Raw genomic sequence first — 24901 nt, 5'->3', positions numbered from 1 at the left:
TTCTCAGATGCCAGAGGGCAGATGGAAGTGGTGGGATGTGCTTCGGGAGCGGGACCCCAAATCATGTGCCAAGTGCAGACAGCTTTCAGGAATTGAAGGGAAACTCAGTACATTCTCAAATGGACTGGAAGACCAGAGAATTTGTCTCTAGCGGAGTGAACAGAGGCAATTTTATAAACAAAAAGAAAACAGTAAAAGAGGGAACCTTGGAACATCTGTGTGCACTAAAGAGTTAACATAATAGGCTTGAGACTGCTCTTGTTAGGAAATCCTGTTTGCAAGATTACCCGGTGGCTGGCTTGGGACTTTCCATTTCTAGAGATTTGGCACCATTCCCAGAACTAGTAAGAATGGCTCACTGTGCCTAAAACTATGCAAACCGTAGGGTTTATGTTGAACGTGCCTGTGTGACATAAAAAGTTGGGCAATGAGCCTTTAATGAGCTTCCTTGTTAGATAACATTTAACACATGTCACAAGTCACTGGTGGAGGGTTTAAGTGGTCATGTGTGACTCCACTGGGAGAGGATTCTCGGAGGCTTGTTTCCTGTGGACTTGCTTGTGCGGTTTCTGTTTGCGGATTTTGCTTTGTATCCCTTTGTTAGAATTACAGCCAAGTGTGCTATGATGAGTCTTGTGTGTCCTAGTGAACATCACACCTGGGGTAGTCTTGGGAACTCCTGGAACAATCAGGAATAAAGAAGAAAGAAAACAGGAAAAATATGGGTAAATATAGGAGGCGCTCCTCTTATACATGAATTTTCTAAACTAATTTTAATGGTTGAAGCAAAAATTATTACACATTCTGCTATGATTCTGAATATATATAGAGAGGAAACACTTAAAATTACAGGAAGGGCAAAAGGATATAATGGGAAGCAAAGTTTCTATACTTGATTCAAACTGGTAAAATGAAGATACCAGCAGACTGATTAGTTATGCATACATCATGTAGTGCCCAGAGGAGCCACTAAAAATGCTGTACAAAGACACACACAGAAAGCACTGGATAAATCAAAATAGAATTCTAAAAAAAAAAAAAGAAAAAGTCCAAGTATCCTAAAGGAAGTCAGTAAAATAAAATCAAGCAAAAAGAACAAACAAAATGGTCTAAATACACCAACCAAAAGAGAAAAACTGGCATAATAGAGTAAAAAAAAAAGCCACAATAAACCCAACGTGCTCTCTAAATGAAACTTCAAATACTACAGCATAGGCAAGTTAAAAGGATAAAAAGAAACATCCAAGCATTAATCAAAGGAAAGGAGTGGCTATACTAGATCAATAAGGTAGACCTCTGGGCAAGGAAAGTTACCAGACACAGAGGGTGATAAATACATGGTCAATTCCAGGAGGACAGTGATCCTGAATATGTATGCCTCACATACAGTTTTGCAATATGTGAAGAAGAAACCCAAAGAAGAAACAGACAAATCAACAACTGGAGACTTCCAACACCCTTCTCTCAATGATGGAAAAACTAGACCCCAAATCAGTAAGAGCTTGTCAATACCATCAACCAACAGAATCTAATCTTTACAGGACATCTCATCCAAAAATAGCAGAGTACATATTCTTGGTATATGCTCACAAAAACATATATCAAGATAGACATACCTGGGCCATAAAATGTAAGAAATTTGTTTACCTTAACTAATGTAAAAAATTGATACCATGCAAGGTATATTCTCTCACCACAATGGAATCAAACTTGAAGTCAATAAGAGAAAGCTGACAATAAGTCTCTAAACATTTAGAAAATATTTAAACTACACATTTCTGAATAACTCATGCATCAAAAATGAAGTTTTAAGGGAACTAAAACATACCTGAAAGAGAATGGGGAGGAACCTACGACATACTAAAGTATGTGGAGTACAGCCAAAGCAGTCCCAAGAGGAAAGGCTGTAGCGGCGGACATGGATGTTAGAAAAGAGGGAAAGTCTCCAATCAATGAGCTCAGGAAACCAGAAAAATAAGAGCTAAATAAATTCAGAAGACACAAATAGAAGGAAATGACAGTGATAAAGGCAGCAATCAGTGAAATTGAAAATAAAGAGAAATCAGAGGTGTTCTTTTGAAAATAATAACATTGAAACAAAACTAAGAAAAAAAGAGTAGACCCAAATTCCACATCAAGATTGAAAAAAGGATACCTCTACATACTCTGAGACCATTAAAAAAATATCAGCCCATAAATTTCACAACTTACATGAAATGAACTGCTTCCTTGAAAAACACAAACTACTGAAAGTTGCCCAATATGGAGTAATTTGAAAAGCTCTGTAACTTTTGGAAGTTCAATTTGCAATCTAAAAACTCTTACAAATGAAATGTACAGACGCATATGTTTTCACTGTGGAATTCTGCCAAATCTTTAAAGAAGACTTAATTCCAATGCTGCATGATTTCTTCCAGAAAATAGAAGAGGAAGAAACACTTCCCAATTCATTCTATGGAGCAGGTATTATGTTAATACCAAAGTAATTACACACTATTACCAAGTACAGTTTACTTTAGGCATGCAAGACTAGTTCCATATTTGAAACTTAGTGTAATCCACCACATTAACAGGCTAAAGAAGAAAAATCACATGATTATGTCAGTTGATGTAGTAAAATAAATTGACAGAATTCAGTAACCACTGTGGGGGCCAAAAAGTCTTAGAACAAAAGGAACACAGGGGAATTCCTCTACTTGAGTAGGAACATCTATAAAAATATGTATGGCTAACATTTTTATTGCATATATAAAAATATATTTAGAAAACAAAATTTTGTTTTAACCATTTCAGATTTTTTTTTTAGTTTTAGAGAGAGGAGCAGAGCAGGGCGGTGGGGAGAGAATACTAAGCAGGCTTCATGCTCAATGCCAAGTCCAACACAGGCCTTGATCCCATGACCCCGGGATCATGACCTGAGCCAAAATCAAGAGTCCGACACTCAACTGAGCCACGCAGGTGCGCCTTACCTGTGTGTAAGTGCGCAGGTCAGTGGTGCTGAGTCCACGCGCACTGTGTGAAGCCATCCCCATTCTCCGCCCCGGCACTGGTTCATCTTCCCAAACTGAAACTGTGTCCATGAAACACGGACTCCTCACTCCTCCCTGCTCCTGGAAGCCTCCATTTTACTTTATGGATCTGCCCATTCTCGGTACCTGCTGTAAGTGGAATCGAACACTTTTTGTCCTTCTTAGATTGGCATATTTCACTTAGCAAAATGTTTTCAAGGCTAATCCTTGATGTTGAATGTTATTAGAATTTCCTTTTTCTTTTTTTTTAGTTAAAAGTTTTTATATAGTTCCCAAATACATTTCATATGACAATCTCACATAAATGTTCCAAAACACATGGGCATTATCTGGTTTTACTTGTCACTAGTTGGCTAAGGCTTAAAGCAGAGAAGTGTGACCGGATCTGCTGGGAGGGCCTTTGGGGTCTTCCCACGCGGGGGGCTCAGGCTGCACACAGGCGTGCGGCCGGCAGACACGGGGCCTTCTCCCCCTCTGAGGGCAAGGCTGGGCAGTTTCCTCTGAAACCCTGCGGAGCCCTGAGCACAGGGACCGTCTCCACAGGCCTTCCCAGGTGTGTGACGCCCGGCCGGCTCTTGGCCGTGCTCCAGGGTCAGAGTGGGCACGGCGCCTGTTCCTGTGGGGGCGGCAGGTTGCCAGGGCTCAATATTATGCCATCATATGCCCGCACCACATTTTCTTTTTATGTTGATGGCCATTTGAGCTACTGTGAATACTGCCGCTAGGGACTTCACTGTGGAAGTGTACTGGGGTGGCAGGCTAGGAGTGGGTTGCTGGATCAGAGGGTCATTGGCATGTTGAGGAGCGGCAAGTCGTCCACAAAAACCACGCCATTTACATTTCCCATCAGAAATGCACAGACGTCGCCGTACCCTGCCAGAACTTGCCCTCACAGAGGGGGTGGCACGGCGTCCCGTCTCAGTGCTTTCCTCTCATGTCAAGAAGGCGGCCAGGATGTCTGCTGTCACCACTCACTCACTATTGTGCTGCAAGTTCTGCAGTACGGCAAGAAGAGCAGGTAAAATGCATACAGATTATAGACTATCAGGGAAGAAAGGATTCTGTCCCTGTATGCAGATGCCATGCTTGCCCATGTAGAAAATCTCAAGGAATCTAGGAGGAAAAAAAACCAGCCTTCAGCTGGTTGTAGGATTTAAGGTAAACAGAAAAAATTGTATTTCTGTGTCCTAGCAATGAACATCGTGTCACTGAAATTAAAAACAATACCGTTAAAATCATTTGAAGAGAGTCTTAGGTGTCAATTTAACAAAACATATGATTTGTATGCAGAAAACCACAAAATGCTAAAGGAAGAAATCAGAATATCTCAATAAATGGGGGAGACATACCATGTTTGTGGATTTGAAGTGTCAACATAAAGATGTCAGGTCTCCCCAAATTGATAGAAAGGTTTAATGCAAATTTTGTCAAAATTCCAGAAAGGGTTTTTGATAGATACAGATAAGATTCTAAAATCTGTATGGAAAGCACATACCTTAGAATAGGCAAGATAATTTTTGCAAAGAAGAATAAGGTGGGAGGAATCCATCCAACTGGTCTCAAGACCTACTATATGTACAGCTACGGGGGTCAAACCTGGTTCTGACAAACGTCACGAACAGAAGATCCACCCGAGCAACGTGAGGAGGAGTGAAGTCTTGAACACATGGCACTAGAGTTTGGGCTCAAAGCGGGATCTGTGAATCTCACGAGGGTGCCCCACACCAGCCTGCCTTCCTGCCTTGGCCGTAGAGGCCTGGCTGAGGTTGACTGTGCATGCGGCTGGCTTCCGGGTGAGCAGGGATGTGTGTGTGTTACAGGCATTGATGGCCTTCAGGGATGTGGCTGTGGCCTTCACCCAGAAGGAGTGGAAGCTGCTGAGTCCTGCCCAGAGGACCCTGTATCGGGATGTGATGCTGGAGAACTACAGCCACTTGGTGTCGCTGGGTAAGGCTAGCTGGTCTCCGGTCTAAGACTGCCTGTGAACATCTTCAGATTTTATGTAGCAGCCACGATGCTTTCGGCTCAAACAAACAACACAGTATTTTTCCTATACCCCTAGAGAATGTTTGGATTCTGTAGAGCTGAAATAGTAAATGGGGGGTGGGGGGGGGAGCACTGTGACACTGAATTGCCACGCGTCTTCCAAGATTGGGCGCTTCCTCCATAGTGATCTTGCCTCAAATTTGGGACGACTGGAACTCAGTTAACCACGGGGGAGAATTAGTGTACTGATTCTAGATCCGGGACTCCCCTCCCCTTGGTCATCCGTTGTCAGCACTCAGCCTTTGGGTACCCCCGCCTCCCTGCCTCCTCCTGGGCTATTGCATTCCCTGACTCAGTTCTGCCGTACCTCTTAAACCACTAACGCAGGGTCACCTTGGTTTCTTTCCCTGTGAGTAGGAATTGCCGTTTCCAAACCCAAACTCATCACCCAGCTGGAGCAAGGGGATGAGCCCTGGAGAGAGGAGAGCGAATGTCTTCTGGACCTTTGTCCAGGTGAGTGGGAAGCAGTGGACCGGCGAGGAGACCGGGGAGTGAGGTGCTTGGCAGATGAGGAAGGAGCGCCTGTGAGCTCCTGGGGGAGGGCTCTTCTCCAGCCCCCCTTCCACGCCATCCTGCTCCCCCAGAGAGGGCTCCCCTGGGCGGCCTCATTCTGCTCACGTGGTGTCTCTTCTCCAGCACCTTTTCCAGTTTCAAGATCTCCCTGTTCTTGGGCTTTCATTGGTGGGCCTGGTACTCTGCACAGCGCTTGCCCTTTGAGACTAAGTCCGCTGTCTCTGGGAGACGCTCTGCGGTTTTCCTTCTGAACGCGTGAACTTCCTCGTGCACTGGTTTTACTTCGTATCCCCGTGGCCGCCTTTTATGACGGACTAAGATTATAACAGGCTGTGTGGAATTACATGAGTGCCTGGTGCCTCCCGTGCAGCCTGAGAAGTAGATGTTAGCAGACCGGATAACAGCCCCCGCACCCTCCCTGGCGCCCCCCCCCCCCCCCCCCCCCCCCCCCCCCCCCCCCCCCCCGAGAATCCAGGTCGAGCGCTAGCATTCCCAGGCGCCTTTTTCCTTTTTTCCTCATTCCGTGGGTCCTTCAACCATAGAGTGCTGTTTTGCAGGTCTGTAAACTTCTCTGCACATTGTATTGTGCAGTACACATCCTTCTGGAACATGCTTTTTCGCTGACTTTATGTGAGTGTCCTGTAAAAATGCATTATCAGTTCCCTTCTTTTGGACGTTTATTTCCAATTTCTGGCTATTAAATACTGCTGCCAGATAGCTTCCTGTTACTTCCATAGAAACAGGAGTGAGCGTTTCTTCCGGCCAAGAGGTTCTTGTCCCGCGTCCTCACCAACGCCAGGGCTGGCAGGCCTCTTCCCTTTGCCCGGAGCCCCGGGGCAGCTTCGCTTTTCAGGGAGGAGTCGTCTTCCCTGTGTTGTTTGGCCGTTTTCCTCTTCTGTGATCTGTCTGTTCAAGGGGTCTGCCTCTTTTCATTTGGGCTGTTTCTGTGACTGATCTGTAGAAATTCCATATAGATCCTGGGAACATATAGGTCTTTAATCTAGTGGGAATTAATTTTATGTAAATGACGAGGTAAGAATAAATTTTTTCCTGACTTATCTTTATTTTGTTTTCCACATTTCTGGCAAAATTGTTGCTAATTACAACCATATATCTGGACTTGTACTTTATAGCAAAATCTGTGCTTTTGTCTTTTTTTTTTTTTAAAGAACTATTATATAAGCTACAGTAATGGTATAAATACATATTCTGGTACAATAGTTCAGGGATAAATACTTTGATAATATAATAAACTACACATATTTAAAGTAAAATTTGGTAGTTGACAGATGTACCCCACCGTGAAACCATTGCTGCCATCAAAATACCAGCATGACTGTCACCTCGGAGTTTCCTCGTGCCTCCGTAGACTCGCATCTCCTGTCCTTCCGTCCTTCCCTCCTCCCAGTGCTCATGCAGCCACTGCTCTGCTTTCTGCCATTACAGATGTGGTCACATGTCCTGGAATTCGTATAAATTAAATATGTAGAGTGTGTACCAGACACTTACACTCAACATAATTATTTTTTATTACATCCATAATGCTCTGTGTTGCATAGTTCATCTTGTTACTGCTGGGTAATATTCCATTATAGAGGTAGCACAATTTATTTAACCTTCACCTATTGAAAAACATTTGAGTAGTCTCCAGTCTTGATGAATACAAGTAAAATCACTCTGAGTGTTCAAGACAAGTCTTTATTTTGGACAGACACCTGGAACTGGGATACAGTGTATATTTAACTTTTTACAGAATTCGAAGACTGTTTTCCAAAGCGGCCGCACCGTTCACACTCCCACACGCAGGGTATGAGGGCTCCAGAGGCTCCACATCTTTGCCAAAATCTGGTGGTGGTGGTGGTACTTACTTTTGTGTGAGAGAGGGAGAGAGGTGGGGGGCGGGGGGATCGTAAGCAGGCTCCATCCCACCACCCGGGGATCATGACCTGCGCTGAAATCAAGGGTCAGATACTCAACCTTCTGAGCCCCCCAACCTAGCTGCTCAGGCATCCCAGTACTGTTGTTTTAATTTTAGACATTTGTATAGCCCTGTGCTGGCATCTGTGGTTTTGCTTGATGTTTTCCTAATGGCTGCTGATGAGAATCCTTTCATATGCTTACCTGCCAGCTGTAGATACTTGGTAAAATGTCTCCTTGGATCTTTTGCCCATTAAAAATTTTGGTTTCTCTTATTTTTGTTATTGAGTTCTAAAAGTTCTTCATATATTTTGTATAGAAGGTCATTGTCAGATGTTTGATTTACAAGTATTTTCCCTATGGCTTCCTTTTTATTTTATTTTTGTTTTATTTTGAGAGAAAGAGTGTGCAAGCAGGGGAGGGATGGAGAGAGAGAATCCAAAGCAGGTTCTATGCTGGCAGCACAGAGCCGGACGTGGGGGCTACATCTCCTGAACTGTGAGGTCAGGGCCTGAGCTGAAATCAAGAGGTGGACGTTTAACTGCCCGAACCACCAGCGGCCCCACCTTTTCAACCTTTTAATAGTCTTTCAAAGAGAATTTCTTAATTTTGGTGAAGTCCCAGGTTTTGTCTCCGGAGTTTCACTTTTGGTAGTATGTTTAAGAAATCTTTGCCTGACCTAAGGTGAAAGAGATATTCGTATACTTTCTTCCTTTTAGAAATGTTCTAATTTTTATTTTATATTTAGCTCTATAATCTATTTTGAGTAAATTTTTATACTTGGTACCAGCTTTTATACTTGGTACTTTTGCTTGTTTTTGCATACGAATACCCGAATTTTCCAGCATCATTTACTGAACAAGCAACCTATTGCTTATTGAGTTGCCTATTTATCTTTGTGGTAAATTAGTTGACCAAATGTGTATGGGCCTGTGGGTCTATATTTGTGCTCTATTTTATTTTCTCCCCTTTGTCTACCTTGATGCCAATACCACACGGTCTTGATTATTGTAGCCTTAGAAGTCTGGAGCTCAGACAGAATAAATCTCCAACATTTTTTTCTTTTTCCAGTTTTAATTATTCTAGGTTCTTTGCATTGCCATATGGATTTAGAATAGCAGTTTACACACACACACACACACACACACACACACACACACACACACACAAACCCTACCTGGGATTTTGATTTGGATTGAGTTAAATCTCATTTTGCAGAGAATTTACATGTAAATAACACTGTATCACTCAGTACGTGAACACAGTATGTCTCTCCAGTTTTCAGCCTTGTTCTATAATTCTTAGTATACAGGTCTGACACATCTCTTCTCAGATTTGTCCCTCTATATTTCATATTTTTGATACTATTGAAGCTATTTTCACATTCAGTTTTCAATTGCTGAAAGTACAGAGATATAATTAACTTACGGATAATCTTGTATCTGGTAAACTTGCAAACTTACTTTTTAGTCCTAGTAACTTTTTGTTAAATTTCCTAATAGATGATTGTTATTTGTAAATAAGTATAGTTTAATTTCTTTACCTTCAGTGACAGGTGAGAACCGCCAGGGCGGTGAGGAGTTTCGGCGGTGAGAGCGGGCGCCTTCCTTGTGCCTGGTCTTGTGGGGAATGTTTTCCCCTCAGTGCGAGTTTTAAAGCTGCCCTTTAGGAGAGCAGTGAACTATCCCTTCGTTGCTGAGATTTTAGTCTCTCTTAGCTTTAACGTTTTTGTCTTCCTTTAGCTCACGCGCAGTGTTGCGTTAGTCTCAGGGGACAAGTGATTCAGCCACGCCGCGTGCCGCCCTTTTTACCTTTGCACGTTTCTTAGTTAACACACAGGGAGCCCCGGTTTCGGAGCAGAAGCTCGTGACTCATCACTTACACGCAGCACCCGGTGCTCGGCCCAAGTGCGCTCGGTCCCCATCACCCACTCAGCCCGTCTCCCACCCACCTCCCCTCTGGTAACTCAGTCTGTTCCCTAAAGTTGATAGTCTCTCTGACGGTTTGCCTCCCTTTTTTCCCCTCCTTCCCCTACGTTCATCTGTTTTGTTTCTTAAATCCCATGTGAGGTGAATGATGTTGACTTTGTTGTTGTTGTTGTTGTTTAATCAGGCTTGTATTTTTGTTAACATGATGCACTGACCTTATTCAGGTTTCACCAGTTTTACCTTCACTCGTGTGTGTGGTGGGGGGGGCGGTTTATTTGGTCCCATGAGCCTCGGTCCCACGTACACTCCTGTAACTGCTGCCGTGATCACAGATGCAGGACAGTCCCAGCGCAGGGCTCCCTGTGCTGCTCTCACGGCCATGGCCAGCTCCCTCCTCCTGCCGCCCTGTCCAGTGACCACTGACCTGTTCTCTTTCTCTATGAATTGTCGTTTCAAGAATGTCATGTAAAAGCAACCACATAGTATGTAACGTTTCGGTGTTGCCTTTGTTCCTCCAGCCTAACTCTCTTGAGATCAACCACACTTGGGCACGCTCCAGTTCTTCGTTCCTTTTATTGCGGAGTTAACCATTCACCCACTGACGGACATTTCAGTTGTTTACAGTTTTGGGCTTTTCTAGATGAAGGTGCTTTGAACATTTCTATACAGGTTTTTGTGTGAACATAAGGCCTTATTTCTGGGAAAAATGCTGAAGAGTGCAGTTGCTGAGTCATACAGTAAATAAATAGTTTCGTAAAAAAGAGCAATACCCATGTCTAAAATAGTTACACCATTTTATGTTCCCACTAGCAACGTCTGCACGATTGTTTCTCCGCATTCTTGCCAGCATCTGGTATTAGCACTATTTTTTAAATTTGGGCCATTCGGACAGATTTCTGGCAGTACTTCCTTGGTCAGTAAGAATGAGGAGTTGAGTGCACGCGGCTCCCGTCAGGGCGAGCTGGCCATGTCTGAGTGCGTGCGCTGCCTCAAGGCTGCACTTCCCTTGGAGAAGAGCCCGCTGTCCTTTCTGTGGGTAAAGGGCTTGTGACGCCCTGGTCATGGGCGGCCACTGCGGCCGGTCCGCAAAGTCTCTGTGGCATGTCCTTGCATCTCTGGTCGTTCCCCCCAGATGATCACGATCCACAAGTGGCTGGCAGGTGGTGTGTGTGCTTTAAGGTCTGATCTTACCACCGAATGGACCTGTCAGAGACGCTCTAACAGGTGAGAGGGAAGAGTCTTCTAGGCTGGCTCATGTGAGTGGTTGGCAGGCAGGCTCAGACTTAGGTCTACGGTGTCCAGCTAAGCATGTGCAGACGCTGCATTTCAAGAGGATCATTCCTGGCAGGTCTCAGCCTGACCACAGGAGCAATGGGTAGATGTGTATCATAACCTAGAGTAGTGTATTTCTTCTTTTTAGGTGGAATTTGCTTACAGGAAATGCAAATTCTTAAGTTTGCTATTGTAAGAGTTCAAATAATACATGTATCTCTGCAACCCAAACTTTATCAAAATACAGATTACTTGCATTCCAGATAGTTCCTTATGGCCCATCCCAGTAAACTCTCCCCCTAACCCTCAGAGGTACCTCTGGTCCTGATTTTATTTCATCGTAGATTAACTTTGCCCACGATACAATTTTGTATGAATGAAATCATATGTATCCTTTTGTGTAGGCAAAGTACAAAGTTTCTGAACTTCATCCGTGCTGCACACATCAGTAATCTGTTCCTTTCTAATGCTGAGAGGCACCCCATAGTGAATATACAGTGAATATACAACTGTTTATCCATTCTCCTTGGCAGATACCTTGATGGCTTCTAGTCCTTAGTTGTTGTGAAAAAGTTATTAGTAATCTTTTTTTTTAATATTTTTTAATGTTTTCATTTATTTCTGAGACCAAAACAGCATGAGCAGGGGAGGGGCAGAGAAAGAGGGAGACAGAATCCAAAGCACAGAGCTGTCAGCACAGAGCCCGATGTGGGCTCGAACCCACGAACCGGGAGATCATGACCTGAGCCGAAGTCAGACACTCAACCGCCTGAGCCACCTAGGCGCCTGTGTTATTAGTAATGTTATGCTACATTTTTTGTTTTGGTAAACCTATTTTTTCATTTCTTTGGATAAAGATCTAGAGTAATGCGAGGTGTATTCATTTCCTAAGGTTGCAGTAGTAATTTGTCACAAACTGAGAGGCTAAAAAAAAAAGAAATTTGTTCTCACAGTTCAGGAGCCAGAGTCCAAATCCCATCTGCTTCACAGGTTGGCTCCTTCTGGAGGCTGGGAAGGAGGGTCTGGTCCTCGCCTGTCCCCTGGCTTCAGTGCTTGCTTCTCCTGCTTCCGAGACTGCGGTCCTCTGCGCGCCTTGGCTTGGTGCACTCAGTCCAGTCCGGGCCTCAGGACCACACAGCCCTTCTTCCTTTCTTACGTCTCTGTACCCAAGTCTCTCTCTCTGGAGGGACAGCAGTCTTGGATTAAGCTCAGCCTGATTTGGTATGACCCGTCTTAACTTGATCACATCTACAAAAACCTGACTTCAGAAGAAGTCCTGTAGGTAGAACTGAAGTTTGTGGGATACCATTCAACTGGATACACTGGGTCCCAGGGTTCCAGTATACGTAGTGTTGTGAGAAACGACTATTTCCCAAAGCGGCTCTGCCCGATTTCACTTCCAGGAGCACAGGAGAAGTGCGGGCCGCTGGGCTCACATCGTCCCTGACCGTCTTCATCTTCTCTGGGCCGGGCAGGTCGTTTGGCTTTTGGGCCACTCCTGTATCTATCCTGTATCTTACTTTGTGAAGTGTTTATTCTTCCAATTTCCAGTTTACTGCATTTTAAAACTGTTGAGTCTATGACTTCTTTAATAATCCTGGACACCAGTCTGTCATCCATATATCTTATAAACATTTTTTAGTCAAACTTTTCTGTTCATTTAAAAAAAATTTTTTTCCTCTAATGTTTTGAGAGAGAGAGACAGAGAGACAGTGAGACAGTGCAAGCAGGGGAGCGTCAGAGAGAGAGGGAGACACAGAATCTGAAGCAGGTTCCAGGCTCTGAGCTGTCAGCACAGAGCCCGACGCGGGGCTCAAACCCACGAGCTGGGAGATCATGACCTGAGCCGAAGCCAGACACTTAACTGAGCCACCCAGGCGCCCCTCTTGTTCGTTTTTTAAAGTTGCTTTTGATAAGCAGATTTTTAATTTTGAGGAAGTCTAATTTTTCTCCTTTAAAATTTTTGTCATGAAGATAATTTACATCTTCTAAATGCTGTATAGTTTTAGCTTTTACATTTAAGTCTACGAAGTAACTTCTGTCATGTGAGGCAGGGATCAAGATTTTACTCTTCCAGGGGCGCCTGGGTGGCTCAGTCGGTTAAGCCTCCGGCTTCGGCTCAGGTCATGATTTCACGGTTTGTGGGTTCAAGTCCCACATTGGGCTCTGTGCTGACAGCTCGGAGCCCGGAGCCTGCTTCCGATTCTGTGTGCCCCACCCCCCTCTCTCTGTCCCTCCCCTGCTCGCGCTCTGTTTCTGTCTCAATAATAAATAAGCATAAAAAATTAAAAAAAAAGATTTTACTCTAGCATCAACTGTTGAAGACTTGCCTTCCCCTCATTGAATCACTTTCTTGAAAATCCAATGCCTGGCTAAGTGTGGGTCTGTTATTTACTTTCAGTTCTATTTCAGTGGAAGACCCCTATTCTTTTTTTTTTTCTTTTAAACAGTTTATTGTCAAATTGGTTTCCATACGACACCCAGGGCTCTTCCCCACAAGCGCCCTCCTCCGTCACCAGCACCTCTGTCCCCCCCCCCCCCCCCCCCCCCCCCCCCCCCCCCCCCCCCCCCCCCCCCGCCCCGTCTCCGAGCACACGGACCGCTTCACGAACTCGCGTGCCGCCCTCGCACAGGGGCCGCGCTCGTCTTCTCCGTGTTGCGCCAGCCGTAGCATCTGTGCACAAGAGGCCCGTTCTTAAACCAACCACGCTTGCTGGGGGCCGTGGGAAGTCCTAAAGCCAGGCGGTGTCGGTCCTTCCCTCTCTGCGCGTCAGCTAGTGTAAGGCCGCTGGGTTGTTTCCTGTTTTAAAGTTTAGAATCAAAGCAGGCTTCATGCTCAGTGCCCCCCCCCCCCCCCAGCCCACCTTCCCGACACACGGCTTGATCCCACCCCCCCTGGCCAAAATCAAGAGTCAGAGGCTCAACCAGTGGGGCCACCTGGGCTCCCCAAATTCTTCTTTTTAAAGATTGCTTTGGGTAGTGTAGGTCCTCTGGATTTCCACTTAAATTTTAGGATCAGCTTCTCGTAAAACTTGGGGTCTTTTGTGATTCCATATAAATTTTAGGATTATTGCTGTTGGTATTTGATAGGTATTGCATTAAATGTGTAGATTGCTGTCGGTAGTATAAACATTTTGACAGTACTTGTTCTTATCTGTGAGCATGGAATGTTTTTTCATTTCCTATGTTTCTAATTTCTTTCATCAGTATTTTATAGTTCTCCAGCACCTCTCAGGTTTATTTCTAGGTACCTTATTACTTTTGGTACAATTATATATAGGACTGTTTTCTTAATTTCTCTTTCTGCTGCTTCATTATTGGTGTGTACAAATGCAACAGGTAGCTGCACATTGCTTTAGTATCCTGTGACCTCACTGAATTCCTTTATCAGTTCTAGTTGCTTTTTGATGGCAGTTCTTAGGGTTTTCTACATCTAGTCTCCTGTCACCTGAAAGTAGTAAAAGCTTTACTTCTTCCTTCCAATTTGAATTTATTATGTTTCTGTATTTTGTCGAATTGCCGTGGCTAGTACTTCCAGTGCTTTGTTGAATCAAAGTGGTGAGAGTGGACATCCCTGTCTTGTTCCCAACCTTAGGGGAGAGCAGTCAGATTTATTTTTCCCACTAATGATGATGTTTGCTGTGGGTTTCTTTTTTTATGTATGGCCTTTTATTATATGTTATGTTCCCGCTAAACCTACTCTGTTGAGGGTTTTCATTATGGAGAGATGCTTTACTTTTACAGATGCTCTTTTGCATCTATTGAAATGATCATATGGTTTTTATACTCTCTCTTATTGAGGTGATATATCAGGCTGATGTGCAAATACTGAATCACCCCTACATCCTGGGGATGAATTGCTTGATCTTGGTGAATGATTTTTTAAAATTTATTATTAGATTCTCTTTACTAGACTTTGTGAAGGATTTTTGCATCTATGTTCATCAGAGAGATTGGCCTGTAGTTCTTTTCTTTGGTAGCGTCTTTATCTGGTTTTGCTGTCAGGAGGATACTGGCCTCCCAGAATGAATTCAAGAATAGGTTAACTCTTCTTTCAATGTTTGGTAGAATTTGCCTGTGAAGCCATCTGGTCCCAGACTTTTGTTTGTTGGAAGTTTTTTTGATTCTTGATTCCGATTTCCTTGCTAGCAGCTGGTCTCTTCAAATTTTCTATTTCTTCCTGCTTCAGTTTTCGTAGGTTATATGTTTCTAGTAATTTATGTGTTTCTTCTAGGTTGTCTAATTTGTTGGCATATAGTTTTTGTAACATTCTCTTACAATTGTCTGTATTACTATGACGTTGGTTATTATTTCTCCTCATAATTTTGACTTTTTTTTTTGAAGAGTCTGATTAGAACCTTTTCAGTTTTCTTGATATTTTCTTTTTTATTTATTTATTTATTTTTTTAAATGTTTCTTTTATTTATTTTTGAGAGACAGAGAGAGACAGCTGGAGCAGGGGAGGGTCAGAGAGAGAAGGAGACACAGAATCCGAGACAGGCTCCAGGCTCTGTGCTACCTGTCAGCACAGAGCCCAACACGGGGCTCGAACCCACGAACCGTGAGATCTGACCTGAGCCGAAGCCGGACGCTTAACCCACTGAGCCCCCCAGGCGCCCCTTTCTTGATATTTTCAAAGAACCAGCTCCTGGTTTCACTGTTCAATTTTTTTAGTTTCTGTATCATTTATTTCTGCTCTAATTTTTATTATTTCCTTCCCTCTGCTGGTTTTGGGTCAGGCGGTTCTTTTTCTAGCTCCTTTAGGTGAAAGGTTAGGTTGCGATTTCTCTTGCTTCTTGAGATACTGCTATAAACACCCCTCTTGGAACAGCTCTCGCTGCCTTCCCAGAGGTTGCAGACCATTGTGTTTTCACTTTCATTTGTCTCCGTGTACTCTCTGATTTACTCTTGGACTTTGTGGTTGACCCACCATGGTTTAAGAACAGCATAGTATTTAACGTCCATGTATTTGTGGTCTTTTCCAGATTTTTTCTTATGGTTGATGTCTAGTTTCATAGGGTTGTGGTTGAAAAAGATGCACGGTATGACTTCCATCTTTTTAAATTTGTTGAGACTTATTTTGTGGCATAACATGTGATCTATTCTGGGGAATGTTCCATGTGCACTTGAAGAGAATGTGTAATCTGGTCTAGGATGGAATATTCTGAACATCTGTTAAATCCATCTGTTCCCATATGTCATTCAAAGCCAGTTTTCCTTGTTGCTTTTCTCTGTTTGGATGATCTGTCCATCAGCGTAAGTGGGGCGTTAAAGTCCGCTACGGTTACTGTGTGACTATCACGTGCTTTATGTTTATTATTAACTGTTTTATGTATTTGGGTGCTGCCATATTGGGTGCATAACTATAATTGTTAGATCTTGTTGGATTGTCCCTTTTATTATTTTATAGTGTACTTGTCTCTCTTTATAGACTTTTTTAGTCTAGTTTGATGTAAGTCCTGCTACATCAGCTTTTTTTTGACAGCCGTTTGCATGATATTCTCCATCCCTTCACTTTGAATCTTCATGTGTCTTTAGGCGTGAAATGAGCCTCTTGTAGGCGGCACATAGATGGGTCTTTTTTTTTTTCATGTATTCTGTCACCCTAGGTCTTTTAATTGGAGCATTTATTCCATTTACATTGAAAGTAATTATTGATAGCTGTGTATTGCCATTTTGTTACTTGTTTTGTGGTTATATTTGTAGTTTTCTGATTCTTTTTTGGTTGGTTTTATTTAGTGATATACTTAGATTCTTTATTCTTTGTTTTGCTTTTCTATTGATTTTTGATTTGTGGTTGCCATTCAGTTTATATCTAACATCTTCTGCATATGTAGTAGTCTGTGTTAAGCTGAGGGCTACCCAGTGTTAAACTCATCCTTTATTCCCCACCCCCCAAGTTTTAGATGTGTGATATCCCATTTTACATCCTTTTGTGAATCCCTTGACTGATTTTTTTTTTCCAGAAATACTTATTCTTACTACTTTTGTGTTTACTTTTCACACTCTCACTTATCAACTTTCCTTTCCACTGAAAGGATTTCCTTTAATATTTCTTGCAGGTCTGGTTTAGTGTCACAAACTCCTGTAGTTGTTATCTAGGAAATTTTTATTCTCTCCTCCTATTCTTACTGATGGCCTTGCTGGATAGAGCATTCTTGGCTGCAGATGCTTCCCCCTTTCAGCGTTTTGAATATATCATGCCACTCCCTTCTGGCAAGTTAAGAAGAGCTTTATGGGGTTTCCCCATGTAACTGTCCTCTTTTCTCTGCAACCTCTAAATTCTTTACCACCGTTTCTGGCCATTTTTATTAGTATGTGTCGTGGTGCAGACCTCCTTGGGTTGATTTTGCTGAGGGATCTCTGTGCCTCCTGAATCTGGATTTGTTTCCCTCCAGATATAGGAAACTTTCAGCTATTATTTCTTCAAACGCATTTTCTACCCGCCCCCCCTTCTTCTGGGATCCCTATAATGTGAATGTTACCATGCTTAATGGGGTCACTGACTTCCCTAACCCTATTCTCATAATGCAGAATTTGTCTCTCATTTGCTCAGCCTGATTGCTTCTCATTACTCTGTCCAGGTCACTGATACATTCCTCTCCTTCCTGTGGCCCATTTGTTCCATCTGTTGTATTTCCGGTTTCAATCTGTGGGAAGGGTCTCACTGAGGTCCTCCATTCTTTTCGCAAGTCCAGTATCAGGCTCCTAATAATTTGTTGTGCTCAGTTTCCTACTGTGTTTTTATCACGGTCTTTCACTTGGGAGATATTCCTCTGCCCCATCTTGTCTGTTTCTACGAGTTAGAGCCAGCCTGGGAAGTCGCGGTTCTCTGGGGAGGCCCCGCGGGCCCTGCACTGCGCCCTGTTCACCAGGGCCATCTCCTGTGTGTGTTGCTTGCATCCTGCTCTTGTGTCCGAGTAGCCTTGGCGTTTGGTCCAAACCTCTGTGCTGACTCTGCCCGTTGTGGGTTGTGCCGATCTCCGTGGTGGTAGGGAGACCCACGCAGGCTGGCTCTGAGGGGGTGTGGCTATAAAGGGCTCAAGGGTAGGATGGCAGTTTTAGCAAAATTTGCATGGAGTCCCTCGTCCTGGGCTAGATTCCCTGAAGCATGGTCGTGGCCAGGGGCATGGTGACGGTTATGCAAGCAGCTGAGGTGGCGAAAACGGCATGTGGTGGTCGGCACGGCATGCGTGATGTTAACAAAATCGGCACTGCGCCCTTGGTCCTAGGCTGATCCCCCAAAGCAAGGTGGCGGCCGGGGATGCAGAACACAGGAGTGGCCGTGACCTGGGGTTGTGCAGGGCACGCACACGTTAGTAAAATCTGCACCGAGCTACGGATCCTAACCCAGATCCCCCGAAGAAATGTGGTGGCCAGAGGGGCATGGTGCACAGGATATTAGAATTTGTGGTAAGCCCAGGGCAACAGGCTTGGAGAGAGAAGGCCTCAGGAGAGGACACGGCACACAGCCGGCAGATTAAGTAGCAAGTGTCCGTGCAGCCCCGCTTCTCACAGGCGGCCCTGTGTTTATGCCAGGGGTTGGGGGAGGAAAATGGCACGTGCCAGTTCCTCTGTTCCCAGAGAAGTCCCCTCAACACGCCCGCAGTCCGCACCAGCAGATCTTCCTCCCGTTGTGCAAGCTGTCACTTCTGTGTTGACTCTCTTTGGGGCAGGCCCTGGTTGTCACTCGCCCAGAGCTGGAGCGGCTGACTTTTAAAGCTCTAGGCTCCAAATCCCGCTGGTTACTGCCAACTCCCAGAATTCAGCTCCTCGGGTTTCAAGGCGATGGTCCAGGGATTTCCTTTTTCTGTGTGGGCTTCCCGCTCCGTGACCGCAGCTCCCGACGGCTGCGGCTGCTCTCTAGTCGTGGAGCCCGTTCTGCCAGCTCACTCTCCGGGTCACTGATGCGGACGGGAGTGATCTCGAGTTGTCAGCGGGGGCTGGGTGAGCTGAGGTCCTCCTCCACCGTCTCGCACTCCCTGCCCCTGCAAGCCACATAGTCTCTTAGTGGCAGCATACGTGTAGTTGTGGATAATGTCTGCGTCAGCCCTGACAACTAGGTCTTGCGCGTGAACTGTCCTGCTGGAACGTGTGACTCTAACAGCAGTTTACAGGGCTGGGCCGGTGCTTAGCGCTGGCTCATCGTGGGTGGACTCAGGTCTGTGGAGGAAGTCTTGGTTGTGGGGACATCTGAGGACTGACTGCTGGGCAGGTACAACCAACTTTTCACAAGGTGCCTGTAGTGATTCTGACCAATCTTTTCTCTCCAGCAGAACCGGGGACAGGAGTCCTGCCATGTGGCTGTTCCTGCCGGGTGGCATTTTCCAGGCGGCAGTTCCTTGAACAGTATGTGCTGTGTGGTCACCTTCCTCAGATCTTCCCACGCTCAGATGCAGGAAGCTCCGTCCCAGTGGACACTCCAGGCTTCTCAAGTGAACAAGGTGACACCAGCGCTGGAGGCAGTGGCCAGGGGATGTGTCCTGCGGAGACAGACCCTTTAGTGTCTGGAGCTGCCACGTGTGGGAAATCCCGGCCGGGACGTGGTCCCAAACCCAGCCTCTTGAGCCTCCAGAAGCAGCACGTATGCCCTGAGTGCGGCCGAGGCTTCGGCCAGCGGTCAGACCTGAGCAAGCACCGGAGGACACACTCGGGGGAGAAGCCGTTCGGCTGCGGGGAGTGCGGGCGGGGCTTCGGCCGCAGGGCCTCCCTCACCGTCCACCAGAGGACACACTCGGGGGAGAAGCCGTACCTGTGCCGGGAGTGCGGCCGCCGCTTCCGCTACACGTCCTCGCTCGCCAGCCACCGGAGGGTCCACTCCGGGGAGAGGCCCTTCGGGTGCCAGGAATGCGGGCGGGGCTTCCGCCAGAAGATGGCCCTCGTCCTGCACCAGCGGACACACCTGGAGGAGAAACCCTTCGTGTGTCCCGAGTGCGGGAGAGGCTTTTGCCAGAAGGCATCCCTCCTGCAGCACCTCAGCTCACATTCCAGCGAGAGACCCTTCCTGTGCCTCGAGTGTGGGCGGGGCTTCAGGCAGCAGGCGCTGCTCCTCAGCCACCAGGTCACACACTCGGGCGAGAAGCCTTACGTCTGTGCCGAGTGCGGGCATGGCTTCCGCCAGAAGGTCACCCTCGTCAGACACCAGAGGACGCACACGGGGGAGAAGCCTTACCTGTGCCCTGAGTGTGGGCGGGGCTTCAGCCAGAAGGTCTCCCTCATGGGACACCAGAGGACGCACACGGGGGAGAGGCCTTACCTGTGCCCTGAGTGTGGGCGGGGCTTCGGCCAGAAGGTCACCCTCGTCAGACACCAGAGGACGCACTCGGGAGAGAAGCCTTACCTGTGCCCTGAGTGCGGACGTACCTTTGGCTTCAAGTCGCTTCTCACCAGACACCAGAGGACACACGCGGGGGCGGCGGCTGACGTGAACAGAGCAGGTGAGCAAGGACTGGGCCCGGAGTCCCACTTCCCCTCCGACCGGAGGCCCCACTCCGGGGAGAAGCCGTGCGTGTGCGGGGAGTGCGGCCGGGGCTTCAGCCAGAAGTCCCACCTCCACAGACACCGGAGGACCAAGTCTGGCCACCGCCTCCCCCTCAAGAGCTGCTCTCCTGACCTTCCCGTTCCTCACGAGGGTGAAGATGGCAGGAAGCGCCAGGAAACGTTCCGCTTTCCTCAAGTGCAGTAGAGGGGAAAAATGTGTTCTTTCAATGATCATAATTATGGTTTATCTTCTGTGGGAGCAATGTGCTTTGATTTGCTAAAGCTGCCATTCAAAAAATACCACAAACTTGATGGCTAAAGAACAGTTTTCACACAGTTTTTGGGACTAAAGTCCAGGATCAATGTGTACACTTTGGTTTCTACTGAAGCCTCTCCCCTCAGCTGCATTCTGTGTCCTCAGGTGGCTTTTGTGTGTGCACTTTCCTGGTGTCGCCCCCTCTTCTAAGGACACCAGACTTACTGGGTTAGAGTCCCCATTCTGTGACCAAATGAGGTTGCCTTGGGGGTTCTGGCTTCAAAGTATGAATCTGGAACAATTTGGTCCATGACACGCCACCCTCCAGACCCCCAAAATTCATGTTCTCACCACAGAACATTCTTCGTTCCAGCACTGACTCTGTCCAGACTCTCGGGTAAATCCGGTGTGGGTGAGGCAGAGCTCCCCGCCAGCTGAGTCTGTGAGCCAGACAAGTCCCCTCAGATGCAGAGTTCACATTCCCTTTCCACAAGGGGAAAGAAGACAAAATTGATGGGTCCTGAGCACGTCTGTGAAGCAAATTCTATTAGGTTGTACAACTCGAGAAAACTCTGGTTGGATGCTCTGTGCCGCCGCGGGAACGGCGGACCTGATCCGATTCCCCACGAGGGGCCGGCGGCTGGCCCTCCCTGTGTCCCATCCGCATGTCCTGAGGTGACCGGCTCAAAACTAACCTCCATCAAATGTTGATGGTCCGGCAACAGCACTGGCATCCTCTCCAGAGCATGCTTTCTCATTGCGCAATATAGAAGGGCTGAGAATTCTCTAAATCTTCAAGTTCTGGCTTCTTTTTGCTACACAGTTCCTTTGATTCGCTTCCCTCATCGCATTTTTCTATGAGAAGAAACAGTTTACACCTTTCATCACTTTGCTAAGAATCTGTCACTCCTGTTACCTAAGATTTCTACCTCGCACCAAAGACTGGGACACAGCCCAGACACACACTTTGCTGCTATACACATAAAATACACACAGAACGAAGACCGCCTTTCCTTTAGCTCCTGCTGACGTTCTAATTCGTGTCTGAGGCCGGGGCAGAGGCACCTCAAACCTCTTCCACCCTCCACCCGCCACCCGGTTCCAAATCCACCTCCGTAGTTTCTCGTATTTACTCGACTAGCACACCGCGGTCAGTGCCAAAACTGCGTTCTTCTGTCACGGCTCGCCGTAACGACAGCAGAGACAGAAAGTCCGAGATCACCCTGACCTACGGAAGCCTCACCTCCGGGCTGGCAGCCGGCGCATTCTCCTCCCTGCACATGTGCCAGAGAGCGAGTGGGCTCTGCGGTTTCCCGGTCTTGTAAGGATGCCAGGCCCGGCAGATCAGGGCCTCATCCTCACAACATCATTGAACTTTCATTACTTCCTTAGGTCCTGCCCCCAAACACTGTCACATTAGGAAAAGGGCTTCATCAAGGATTTGGGGGGAAAATTGAGTTCATAATGCTTTACTTTACTTTACTCCCCCCAAATTCCTATCTGGCCTTCAACCCCTGCCGTAAAGGATCCTAACCTTTCTCTTCCCAGGAGTGTGAAGCCAGCAGGAAGCACTGGGCAGTGCTGCACTTTCCTGAAGCGGAATGCAGGGGGCACGCTGGTCCTTTCAGTGGCTGAAGGGAGAGGGGAGCGGGACAGGGCTGTCTTCTAAGGCCTCTGCCGCCTCTACACCTGGAGGCCCAGCTCCCTTTCCGGCGGGCACCACAGGGACCCGGACACATTAGCAGCTCAATCTGTGAGGCTCTTCTCTCTCTCTGGGGCCAGAGCATCCCTTCCATCTAGAGACACCAAGCAGCCTGTTTCCGGGAAACTCCTTCCACACTCCAACACCAGCAGCGAAACGTGAGAGGAACAGCGGTACCAGATAAGCCAAGCGGACCTAAAGAGCGCTGCAAGAGTTCTGGCGGCGACACTGTCACTGGGTCAAACAGGGCCCAAAAAAGTAGGCTGCCGTCCGGGAGCCAGCCCTCGCACAGGGGACTGCTTCGTCTCTGTTCAAATGAGAGGTGTGAAGAGGACCCAGAGCTTAACAACCGCTAAATGTACAGAATGCAATGAAAAGTTACCAATCACTTCAAGAAGCAGGAAATCCCAGCTTCAATGAGAAAAGGCAGTCAACTGACACCAATGCAGAGATGAGCGGGACAGTGGAACTGACAGGGATATTAAAACCAGCAGTCACACGTTCTCTGGAAACAAATGAAAAAAGTACAGTATCAGCAACAACAAAAAACAAGTTACACCAAAGTTCAAGTGGAAATTACTAAACTAGAAGAGAAATTTAAAAACTAACTGGACGCATGGGGGAAGAGTTGATATGGCAGAAAATGGAACTGGGAGAATTTGAGGGCAGATCAGTTAAATTTAGCATATCTGAACAATGGAGAAAAAAAGACTGGAAAAAAAAAAAAAGCCAGAATCTCTGGAACAAGAACAAAAAACAGATCACATTTGTGTCATCAGAGTCCCAGAAAGTGAGAAAGAAGTAGAATTGAGAAAATATTTGAAGAAATATTTTGAGGAAATGCCCCGAAACATCCCATATTTGCCAAGAGACATAAATATACAGATTCAAAAAGTGAACACCCAATAAAAATCCACACTAAATAAAACTAAGAAATCCACACTAAGACATCATATTAAAATTCTGAAATCTAAAGGAAAAAAAAACTTGAAACCAACCCCAGGGAAATTACTACCTACCTACAGGAGACAGCAATTCAAATGGTAGATTTCTCAGGAAGTCATGGAGGCCACAGGGAGGTGGCACATTTTTCTTCAAGTGCTGAAAGAAGATTGTTAACTGTGGAGTGAAGATCTACCGAAACTGTCCCTCAAAAATGATGGCAGAGTTAAGCACATTCCCAGTGAAAGAAAACTAAGACTTTGCTACTAGCAGCCCTGACCTTGAGAAATGGCTAAGAGGAAATTCTTCAAATAGAGAAAATGATAAAAGAAATACTAGAGCATCAGGAAGGGAAAAAAAATCATGGAAAGAGCACAATCTGACTATAAAATGGCCACCCTTCTACCCACAGATTTAAAAACATTTTTTGTATATTTTTGAGAGCACACGCACGCAAGTTGAGGGAGGAGGGAGGTGGGTGGAGAGAGAGAATTTGAAGCAGGCTCCAGGTTCCAAGCCATCAGCACAAAGCCTGATGTTGGGCTCAAATTCACAGACCATGAGATCATGACACCTAACCTACTGAGCCGCCCAGGCGCCCCCACCCACAGGTTTTGAAAGTCACCAGTGTTAAGTTGTAATATCACTTGATACTCTAGACAGTGACTTACAAGTGGGGACAGTGAAGGGGCCTTGATACTCTAGACAGTGACTTACAAGTGGGGACAGTGAAGGGGTCTAACAGAAGCAACAGTTTCACACTTCCCTCCCAGTGATAATACACTGCTAGACTGTGATAAGGCACATATGTGTGTTGAAATACTAAGAGGAACCACTAAGCAAACTACAAAAAGATACACTAAAAACATGAGGAATGAATCTAAATGGAATCCTAAACAACAAATTATCCACAGAAAAGCAAAAAAAAGAGATACAGAAAAATGAGACCTAGAGAAAACAAATTTAAATTCAGTAATAAAATAGGCAACTTAAGCCCTAATGCATCAGCAATTACTTTATTACCTTAACACTGGTTCAAATTATGCTAATCAGAAGACAAAGATTGTGAGAGTGGGTTAAATGCAACCATTAATTTTAAAAAGCATAGATTCCCATCTTAATATCAAATACAGTAGACTTCACTGCAAAGAAACTGACTAGGGACAAAGAGATGTTATATAGTAAAAAAGGAATAAATACACCAAGAAGGTATAACAATCCTAAATATGAATGAACCAAATAACAAAATGCATGAAGCAAAAACTGAAAAATTTCATCATTATTTTTGAAGACTTGAACACTGCTCTCTCAGCAGCTCCTCAGCTACAGAACAAAAATCAACACGGATATAGTAGACCTAAGCACCATAATCAAGCACCAGGATCTAATGACATATAGCTCATTCCACCCAAAACCAAGAGAGTATGTTTTTTCAAACACCATTCACCAAGACAGTCTATACACATCATGGCTCACAAAACACACCTCAACAAATTTAAAATAATTGAAACCATAAGGAGAATATTCTTTGTTGTTTTTTAAAAGTTTATTATTTATTTTGAGAGAGACAGTGTGAGTGAAGGAGGGGCAGATCTACAGGGATGCAGAGGATCCTGAGCAGGCTCCATGTTGTCTGTACAGAGCCCAATGCAGGGCTCAAACTCACAAAACTGTGAGATCATGACCTGAGCCAAAACCAAGAGTTGGATGCTTAAATGACTGACCTACCCAGGCTCCCCGTAAGGAGTATATTCCTCAGCTACAATGGAATCAAACTAGACATCAATAACAGTAACAAAAGGAAAACTTACAAAGA

General features: G+C 45.7%; 1 protein-coding gene and 1 long non-coding RNA gene across 10 annotated transcripts in view; one reads left to right on the top strand and one right to left on the bottom strand.

The window, feature by feature from the left end:
- Positions 1–23494, top strand: part of ZNF169 (zinc finger protein 169) — a 33802-nt gene extending 10308 nt beyond the window's left edge. For 6 of the 8 annotated variants that reach the window (XM_029920155.1, XM_029920153.1, XM_029920158.1 and 3 more), the window contains 3 exons: positions 4850–4976; positions 5433–5528; positions 18979–23494. In XM_029920155.1, the coding sequence (XP_029776015.1) occupies positions 4850–4976; positions 5433–5528; positions 18979–20390 (1635 nt within the window). In that variant the 3' untranslated portion in view covers positions 20391–23494. Of the gene's footprint in view, positions 1–671; positions 726–4849; positions 4977–5432; positions 5529–18978 lie in introns of those variants that run through there. The other 2 variants (XM_029920160.1, XM_029920159.1) reach the window with 2 other exon arrangements.
- LOC115276237 lies at positions 407–21273 on the bottom strand. Of its 2 annotated transcripts, none has more exons than XR_003901864.1 (3): positions 21137–21273; positions 2970–3158; positions 407–679 (listed from the first exon to the last, which is right to left on the bottom strand). It is a non-coding gene; the product is annotated as an uncharacterized LOC115276237 (long non-coding RNA). The 2 variants fall into 2 exon arrangements; XR_003901863.1 differs by lacking the exon at positions 21137–21273 and adding an exon at positions 6932–7037.
- Positions 23495–24901: the final 1407 nt, after the last annotated feature.

Source organism: Suricata suricatta, chromosome 13 (assembly GCF_006229205.1).
Source record: "Suricata suricatta isolate VVHF042 chromosome 13, meerkat_22Aug2017_6uvM2_HiC, whole genome shotgun sequence".
Lineage (NCBI taxonomy): Eukaryota > Metazoa > Chordata > Mammalia > Carnivora > Herpestidae > Suricata > Suricata suricatta.
The sequence above is the reverse complement of the archived record's forward strand: the minus strand, read 5'-3'. Positions and strand labels throughout refer to the sequence as shown.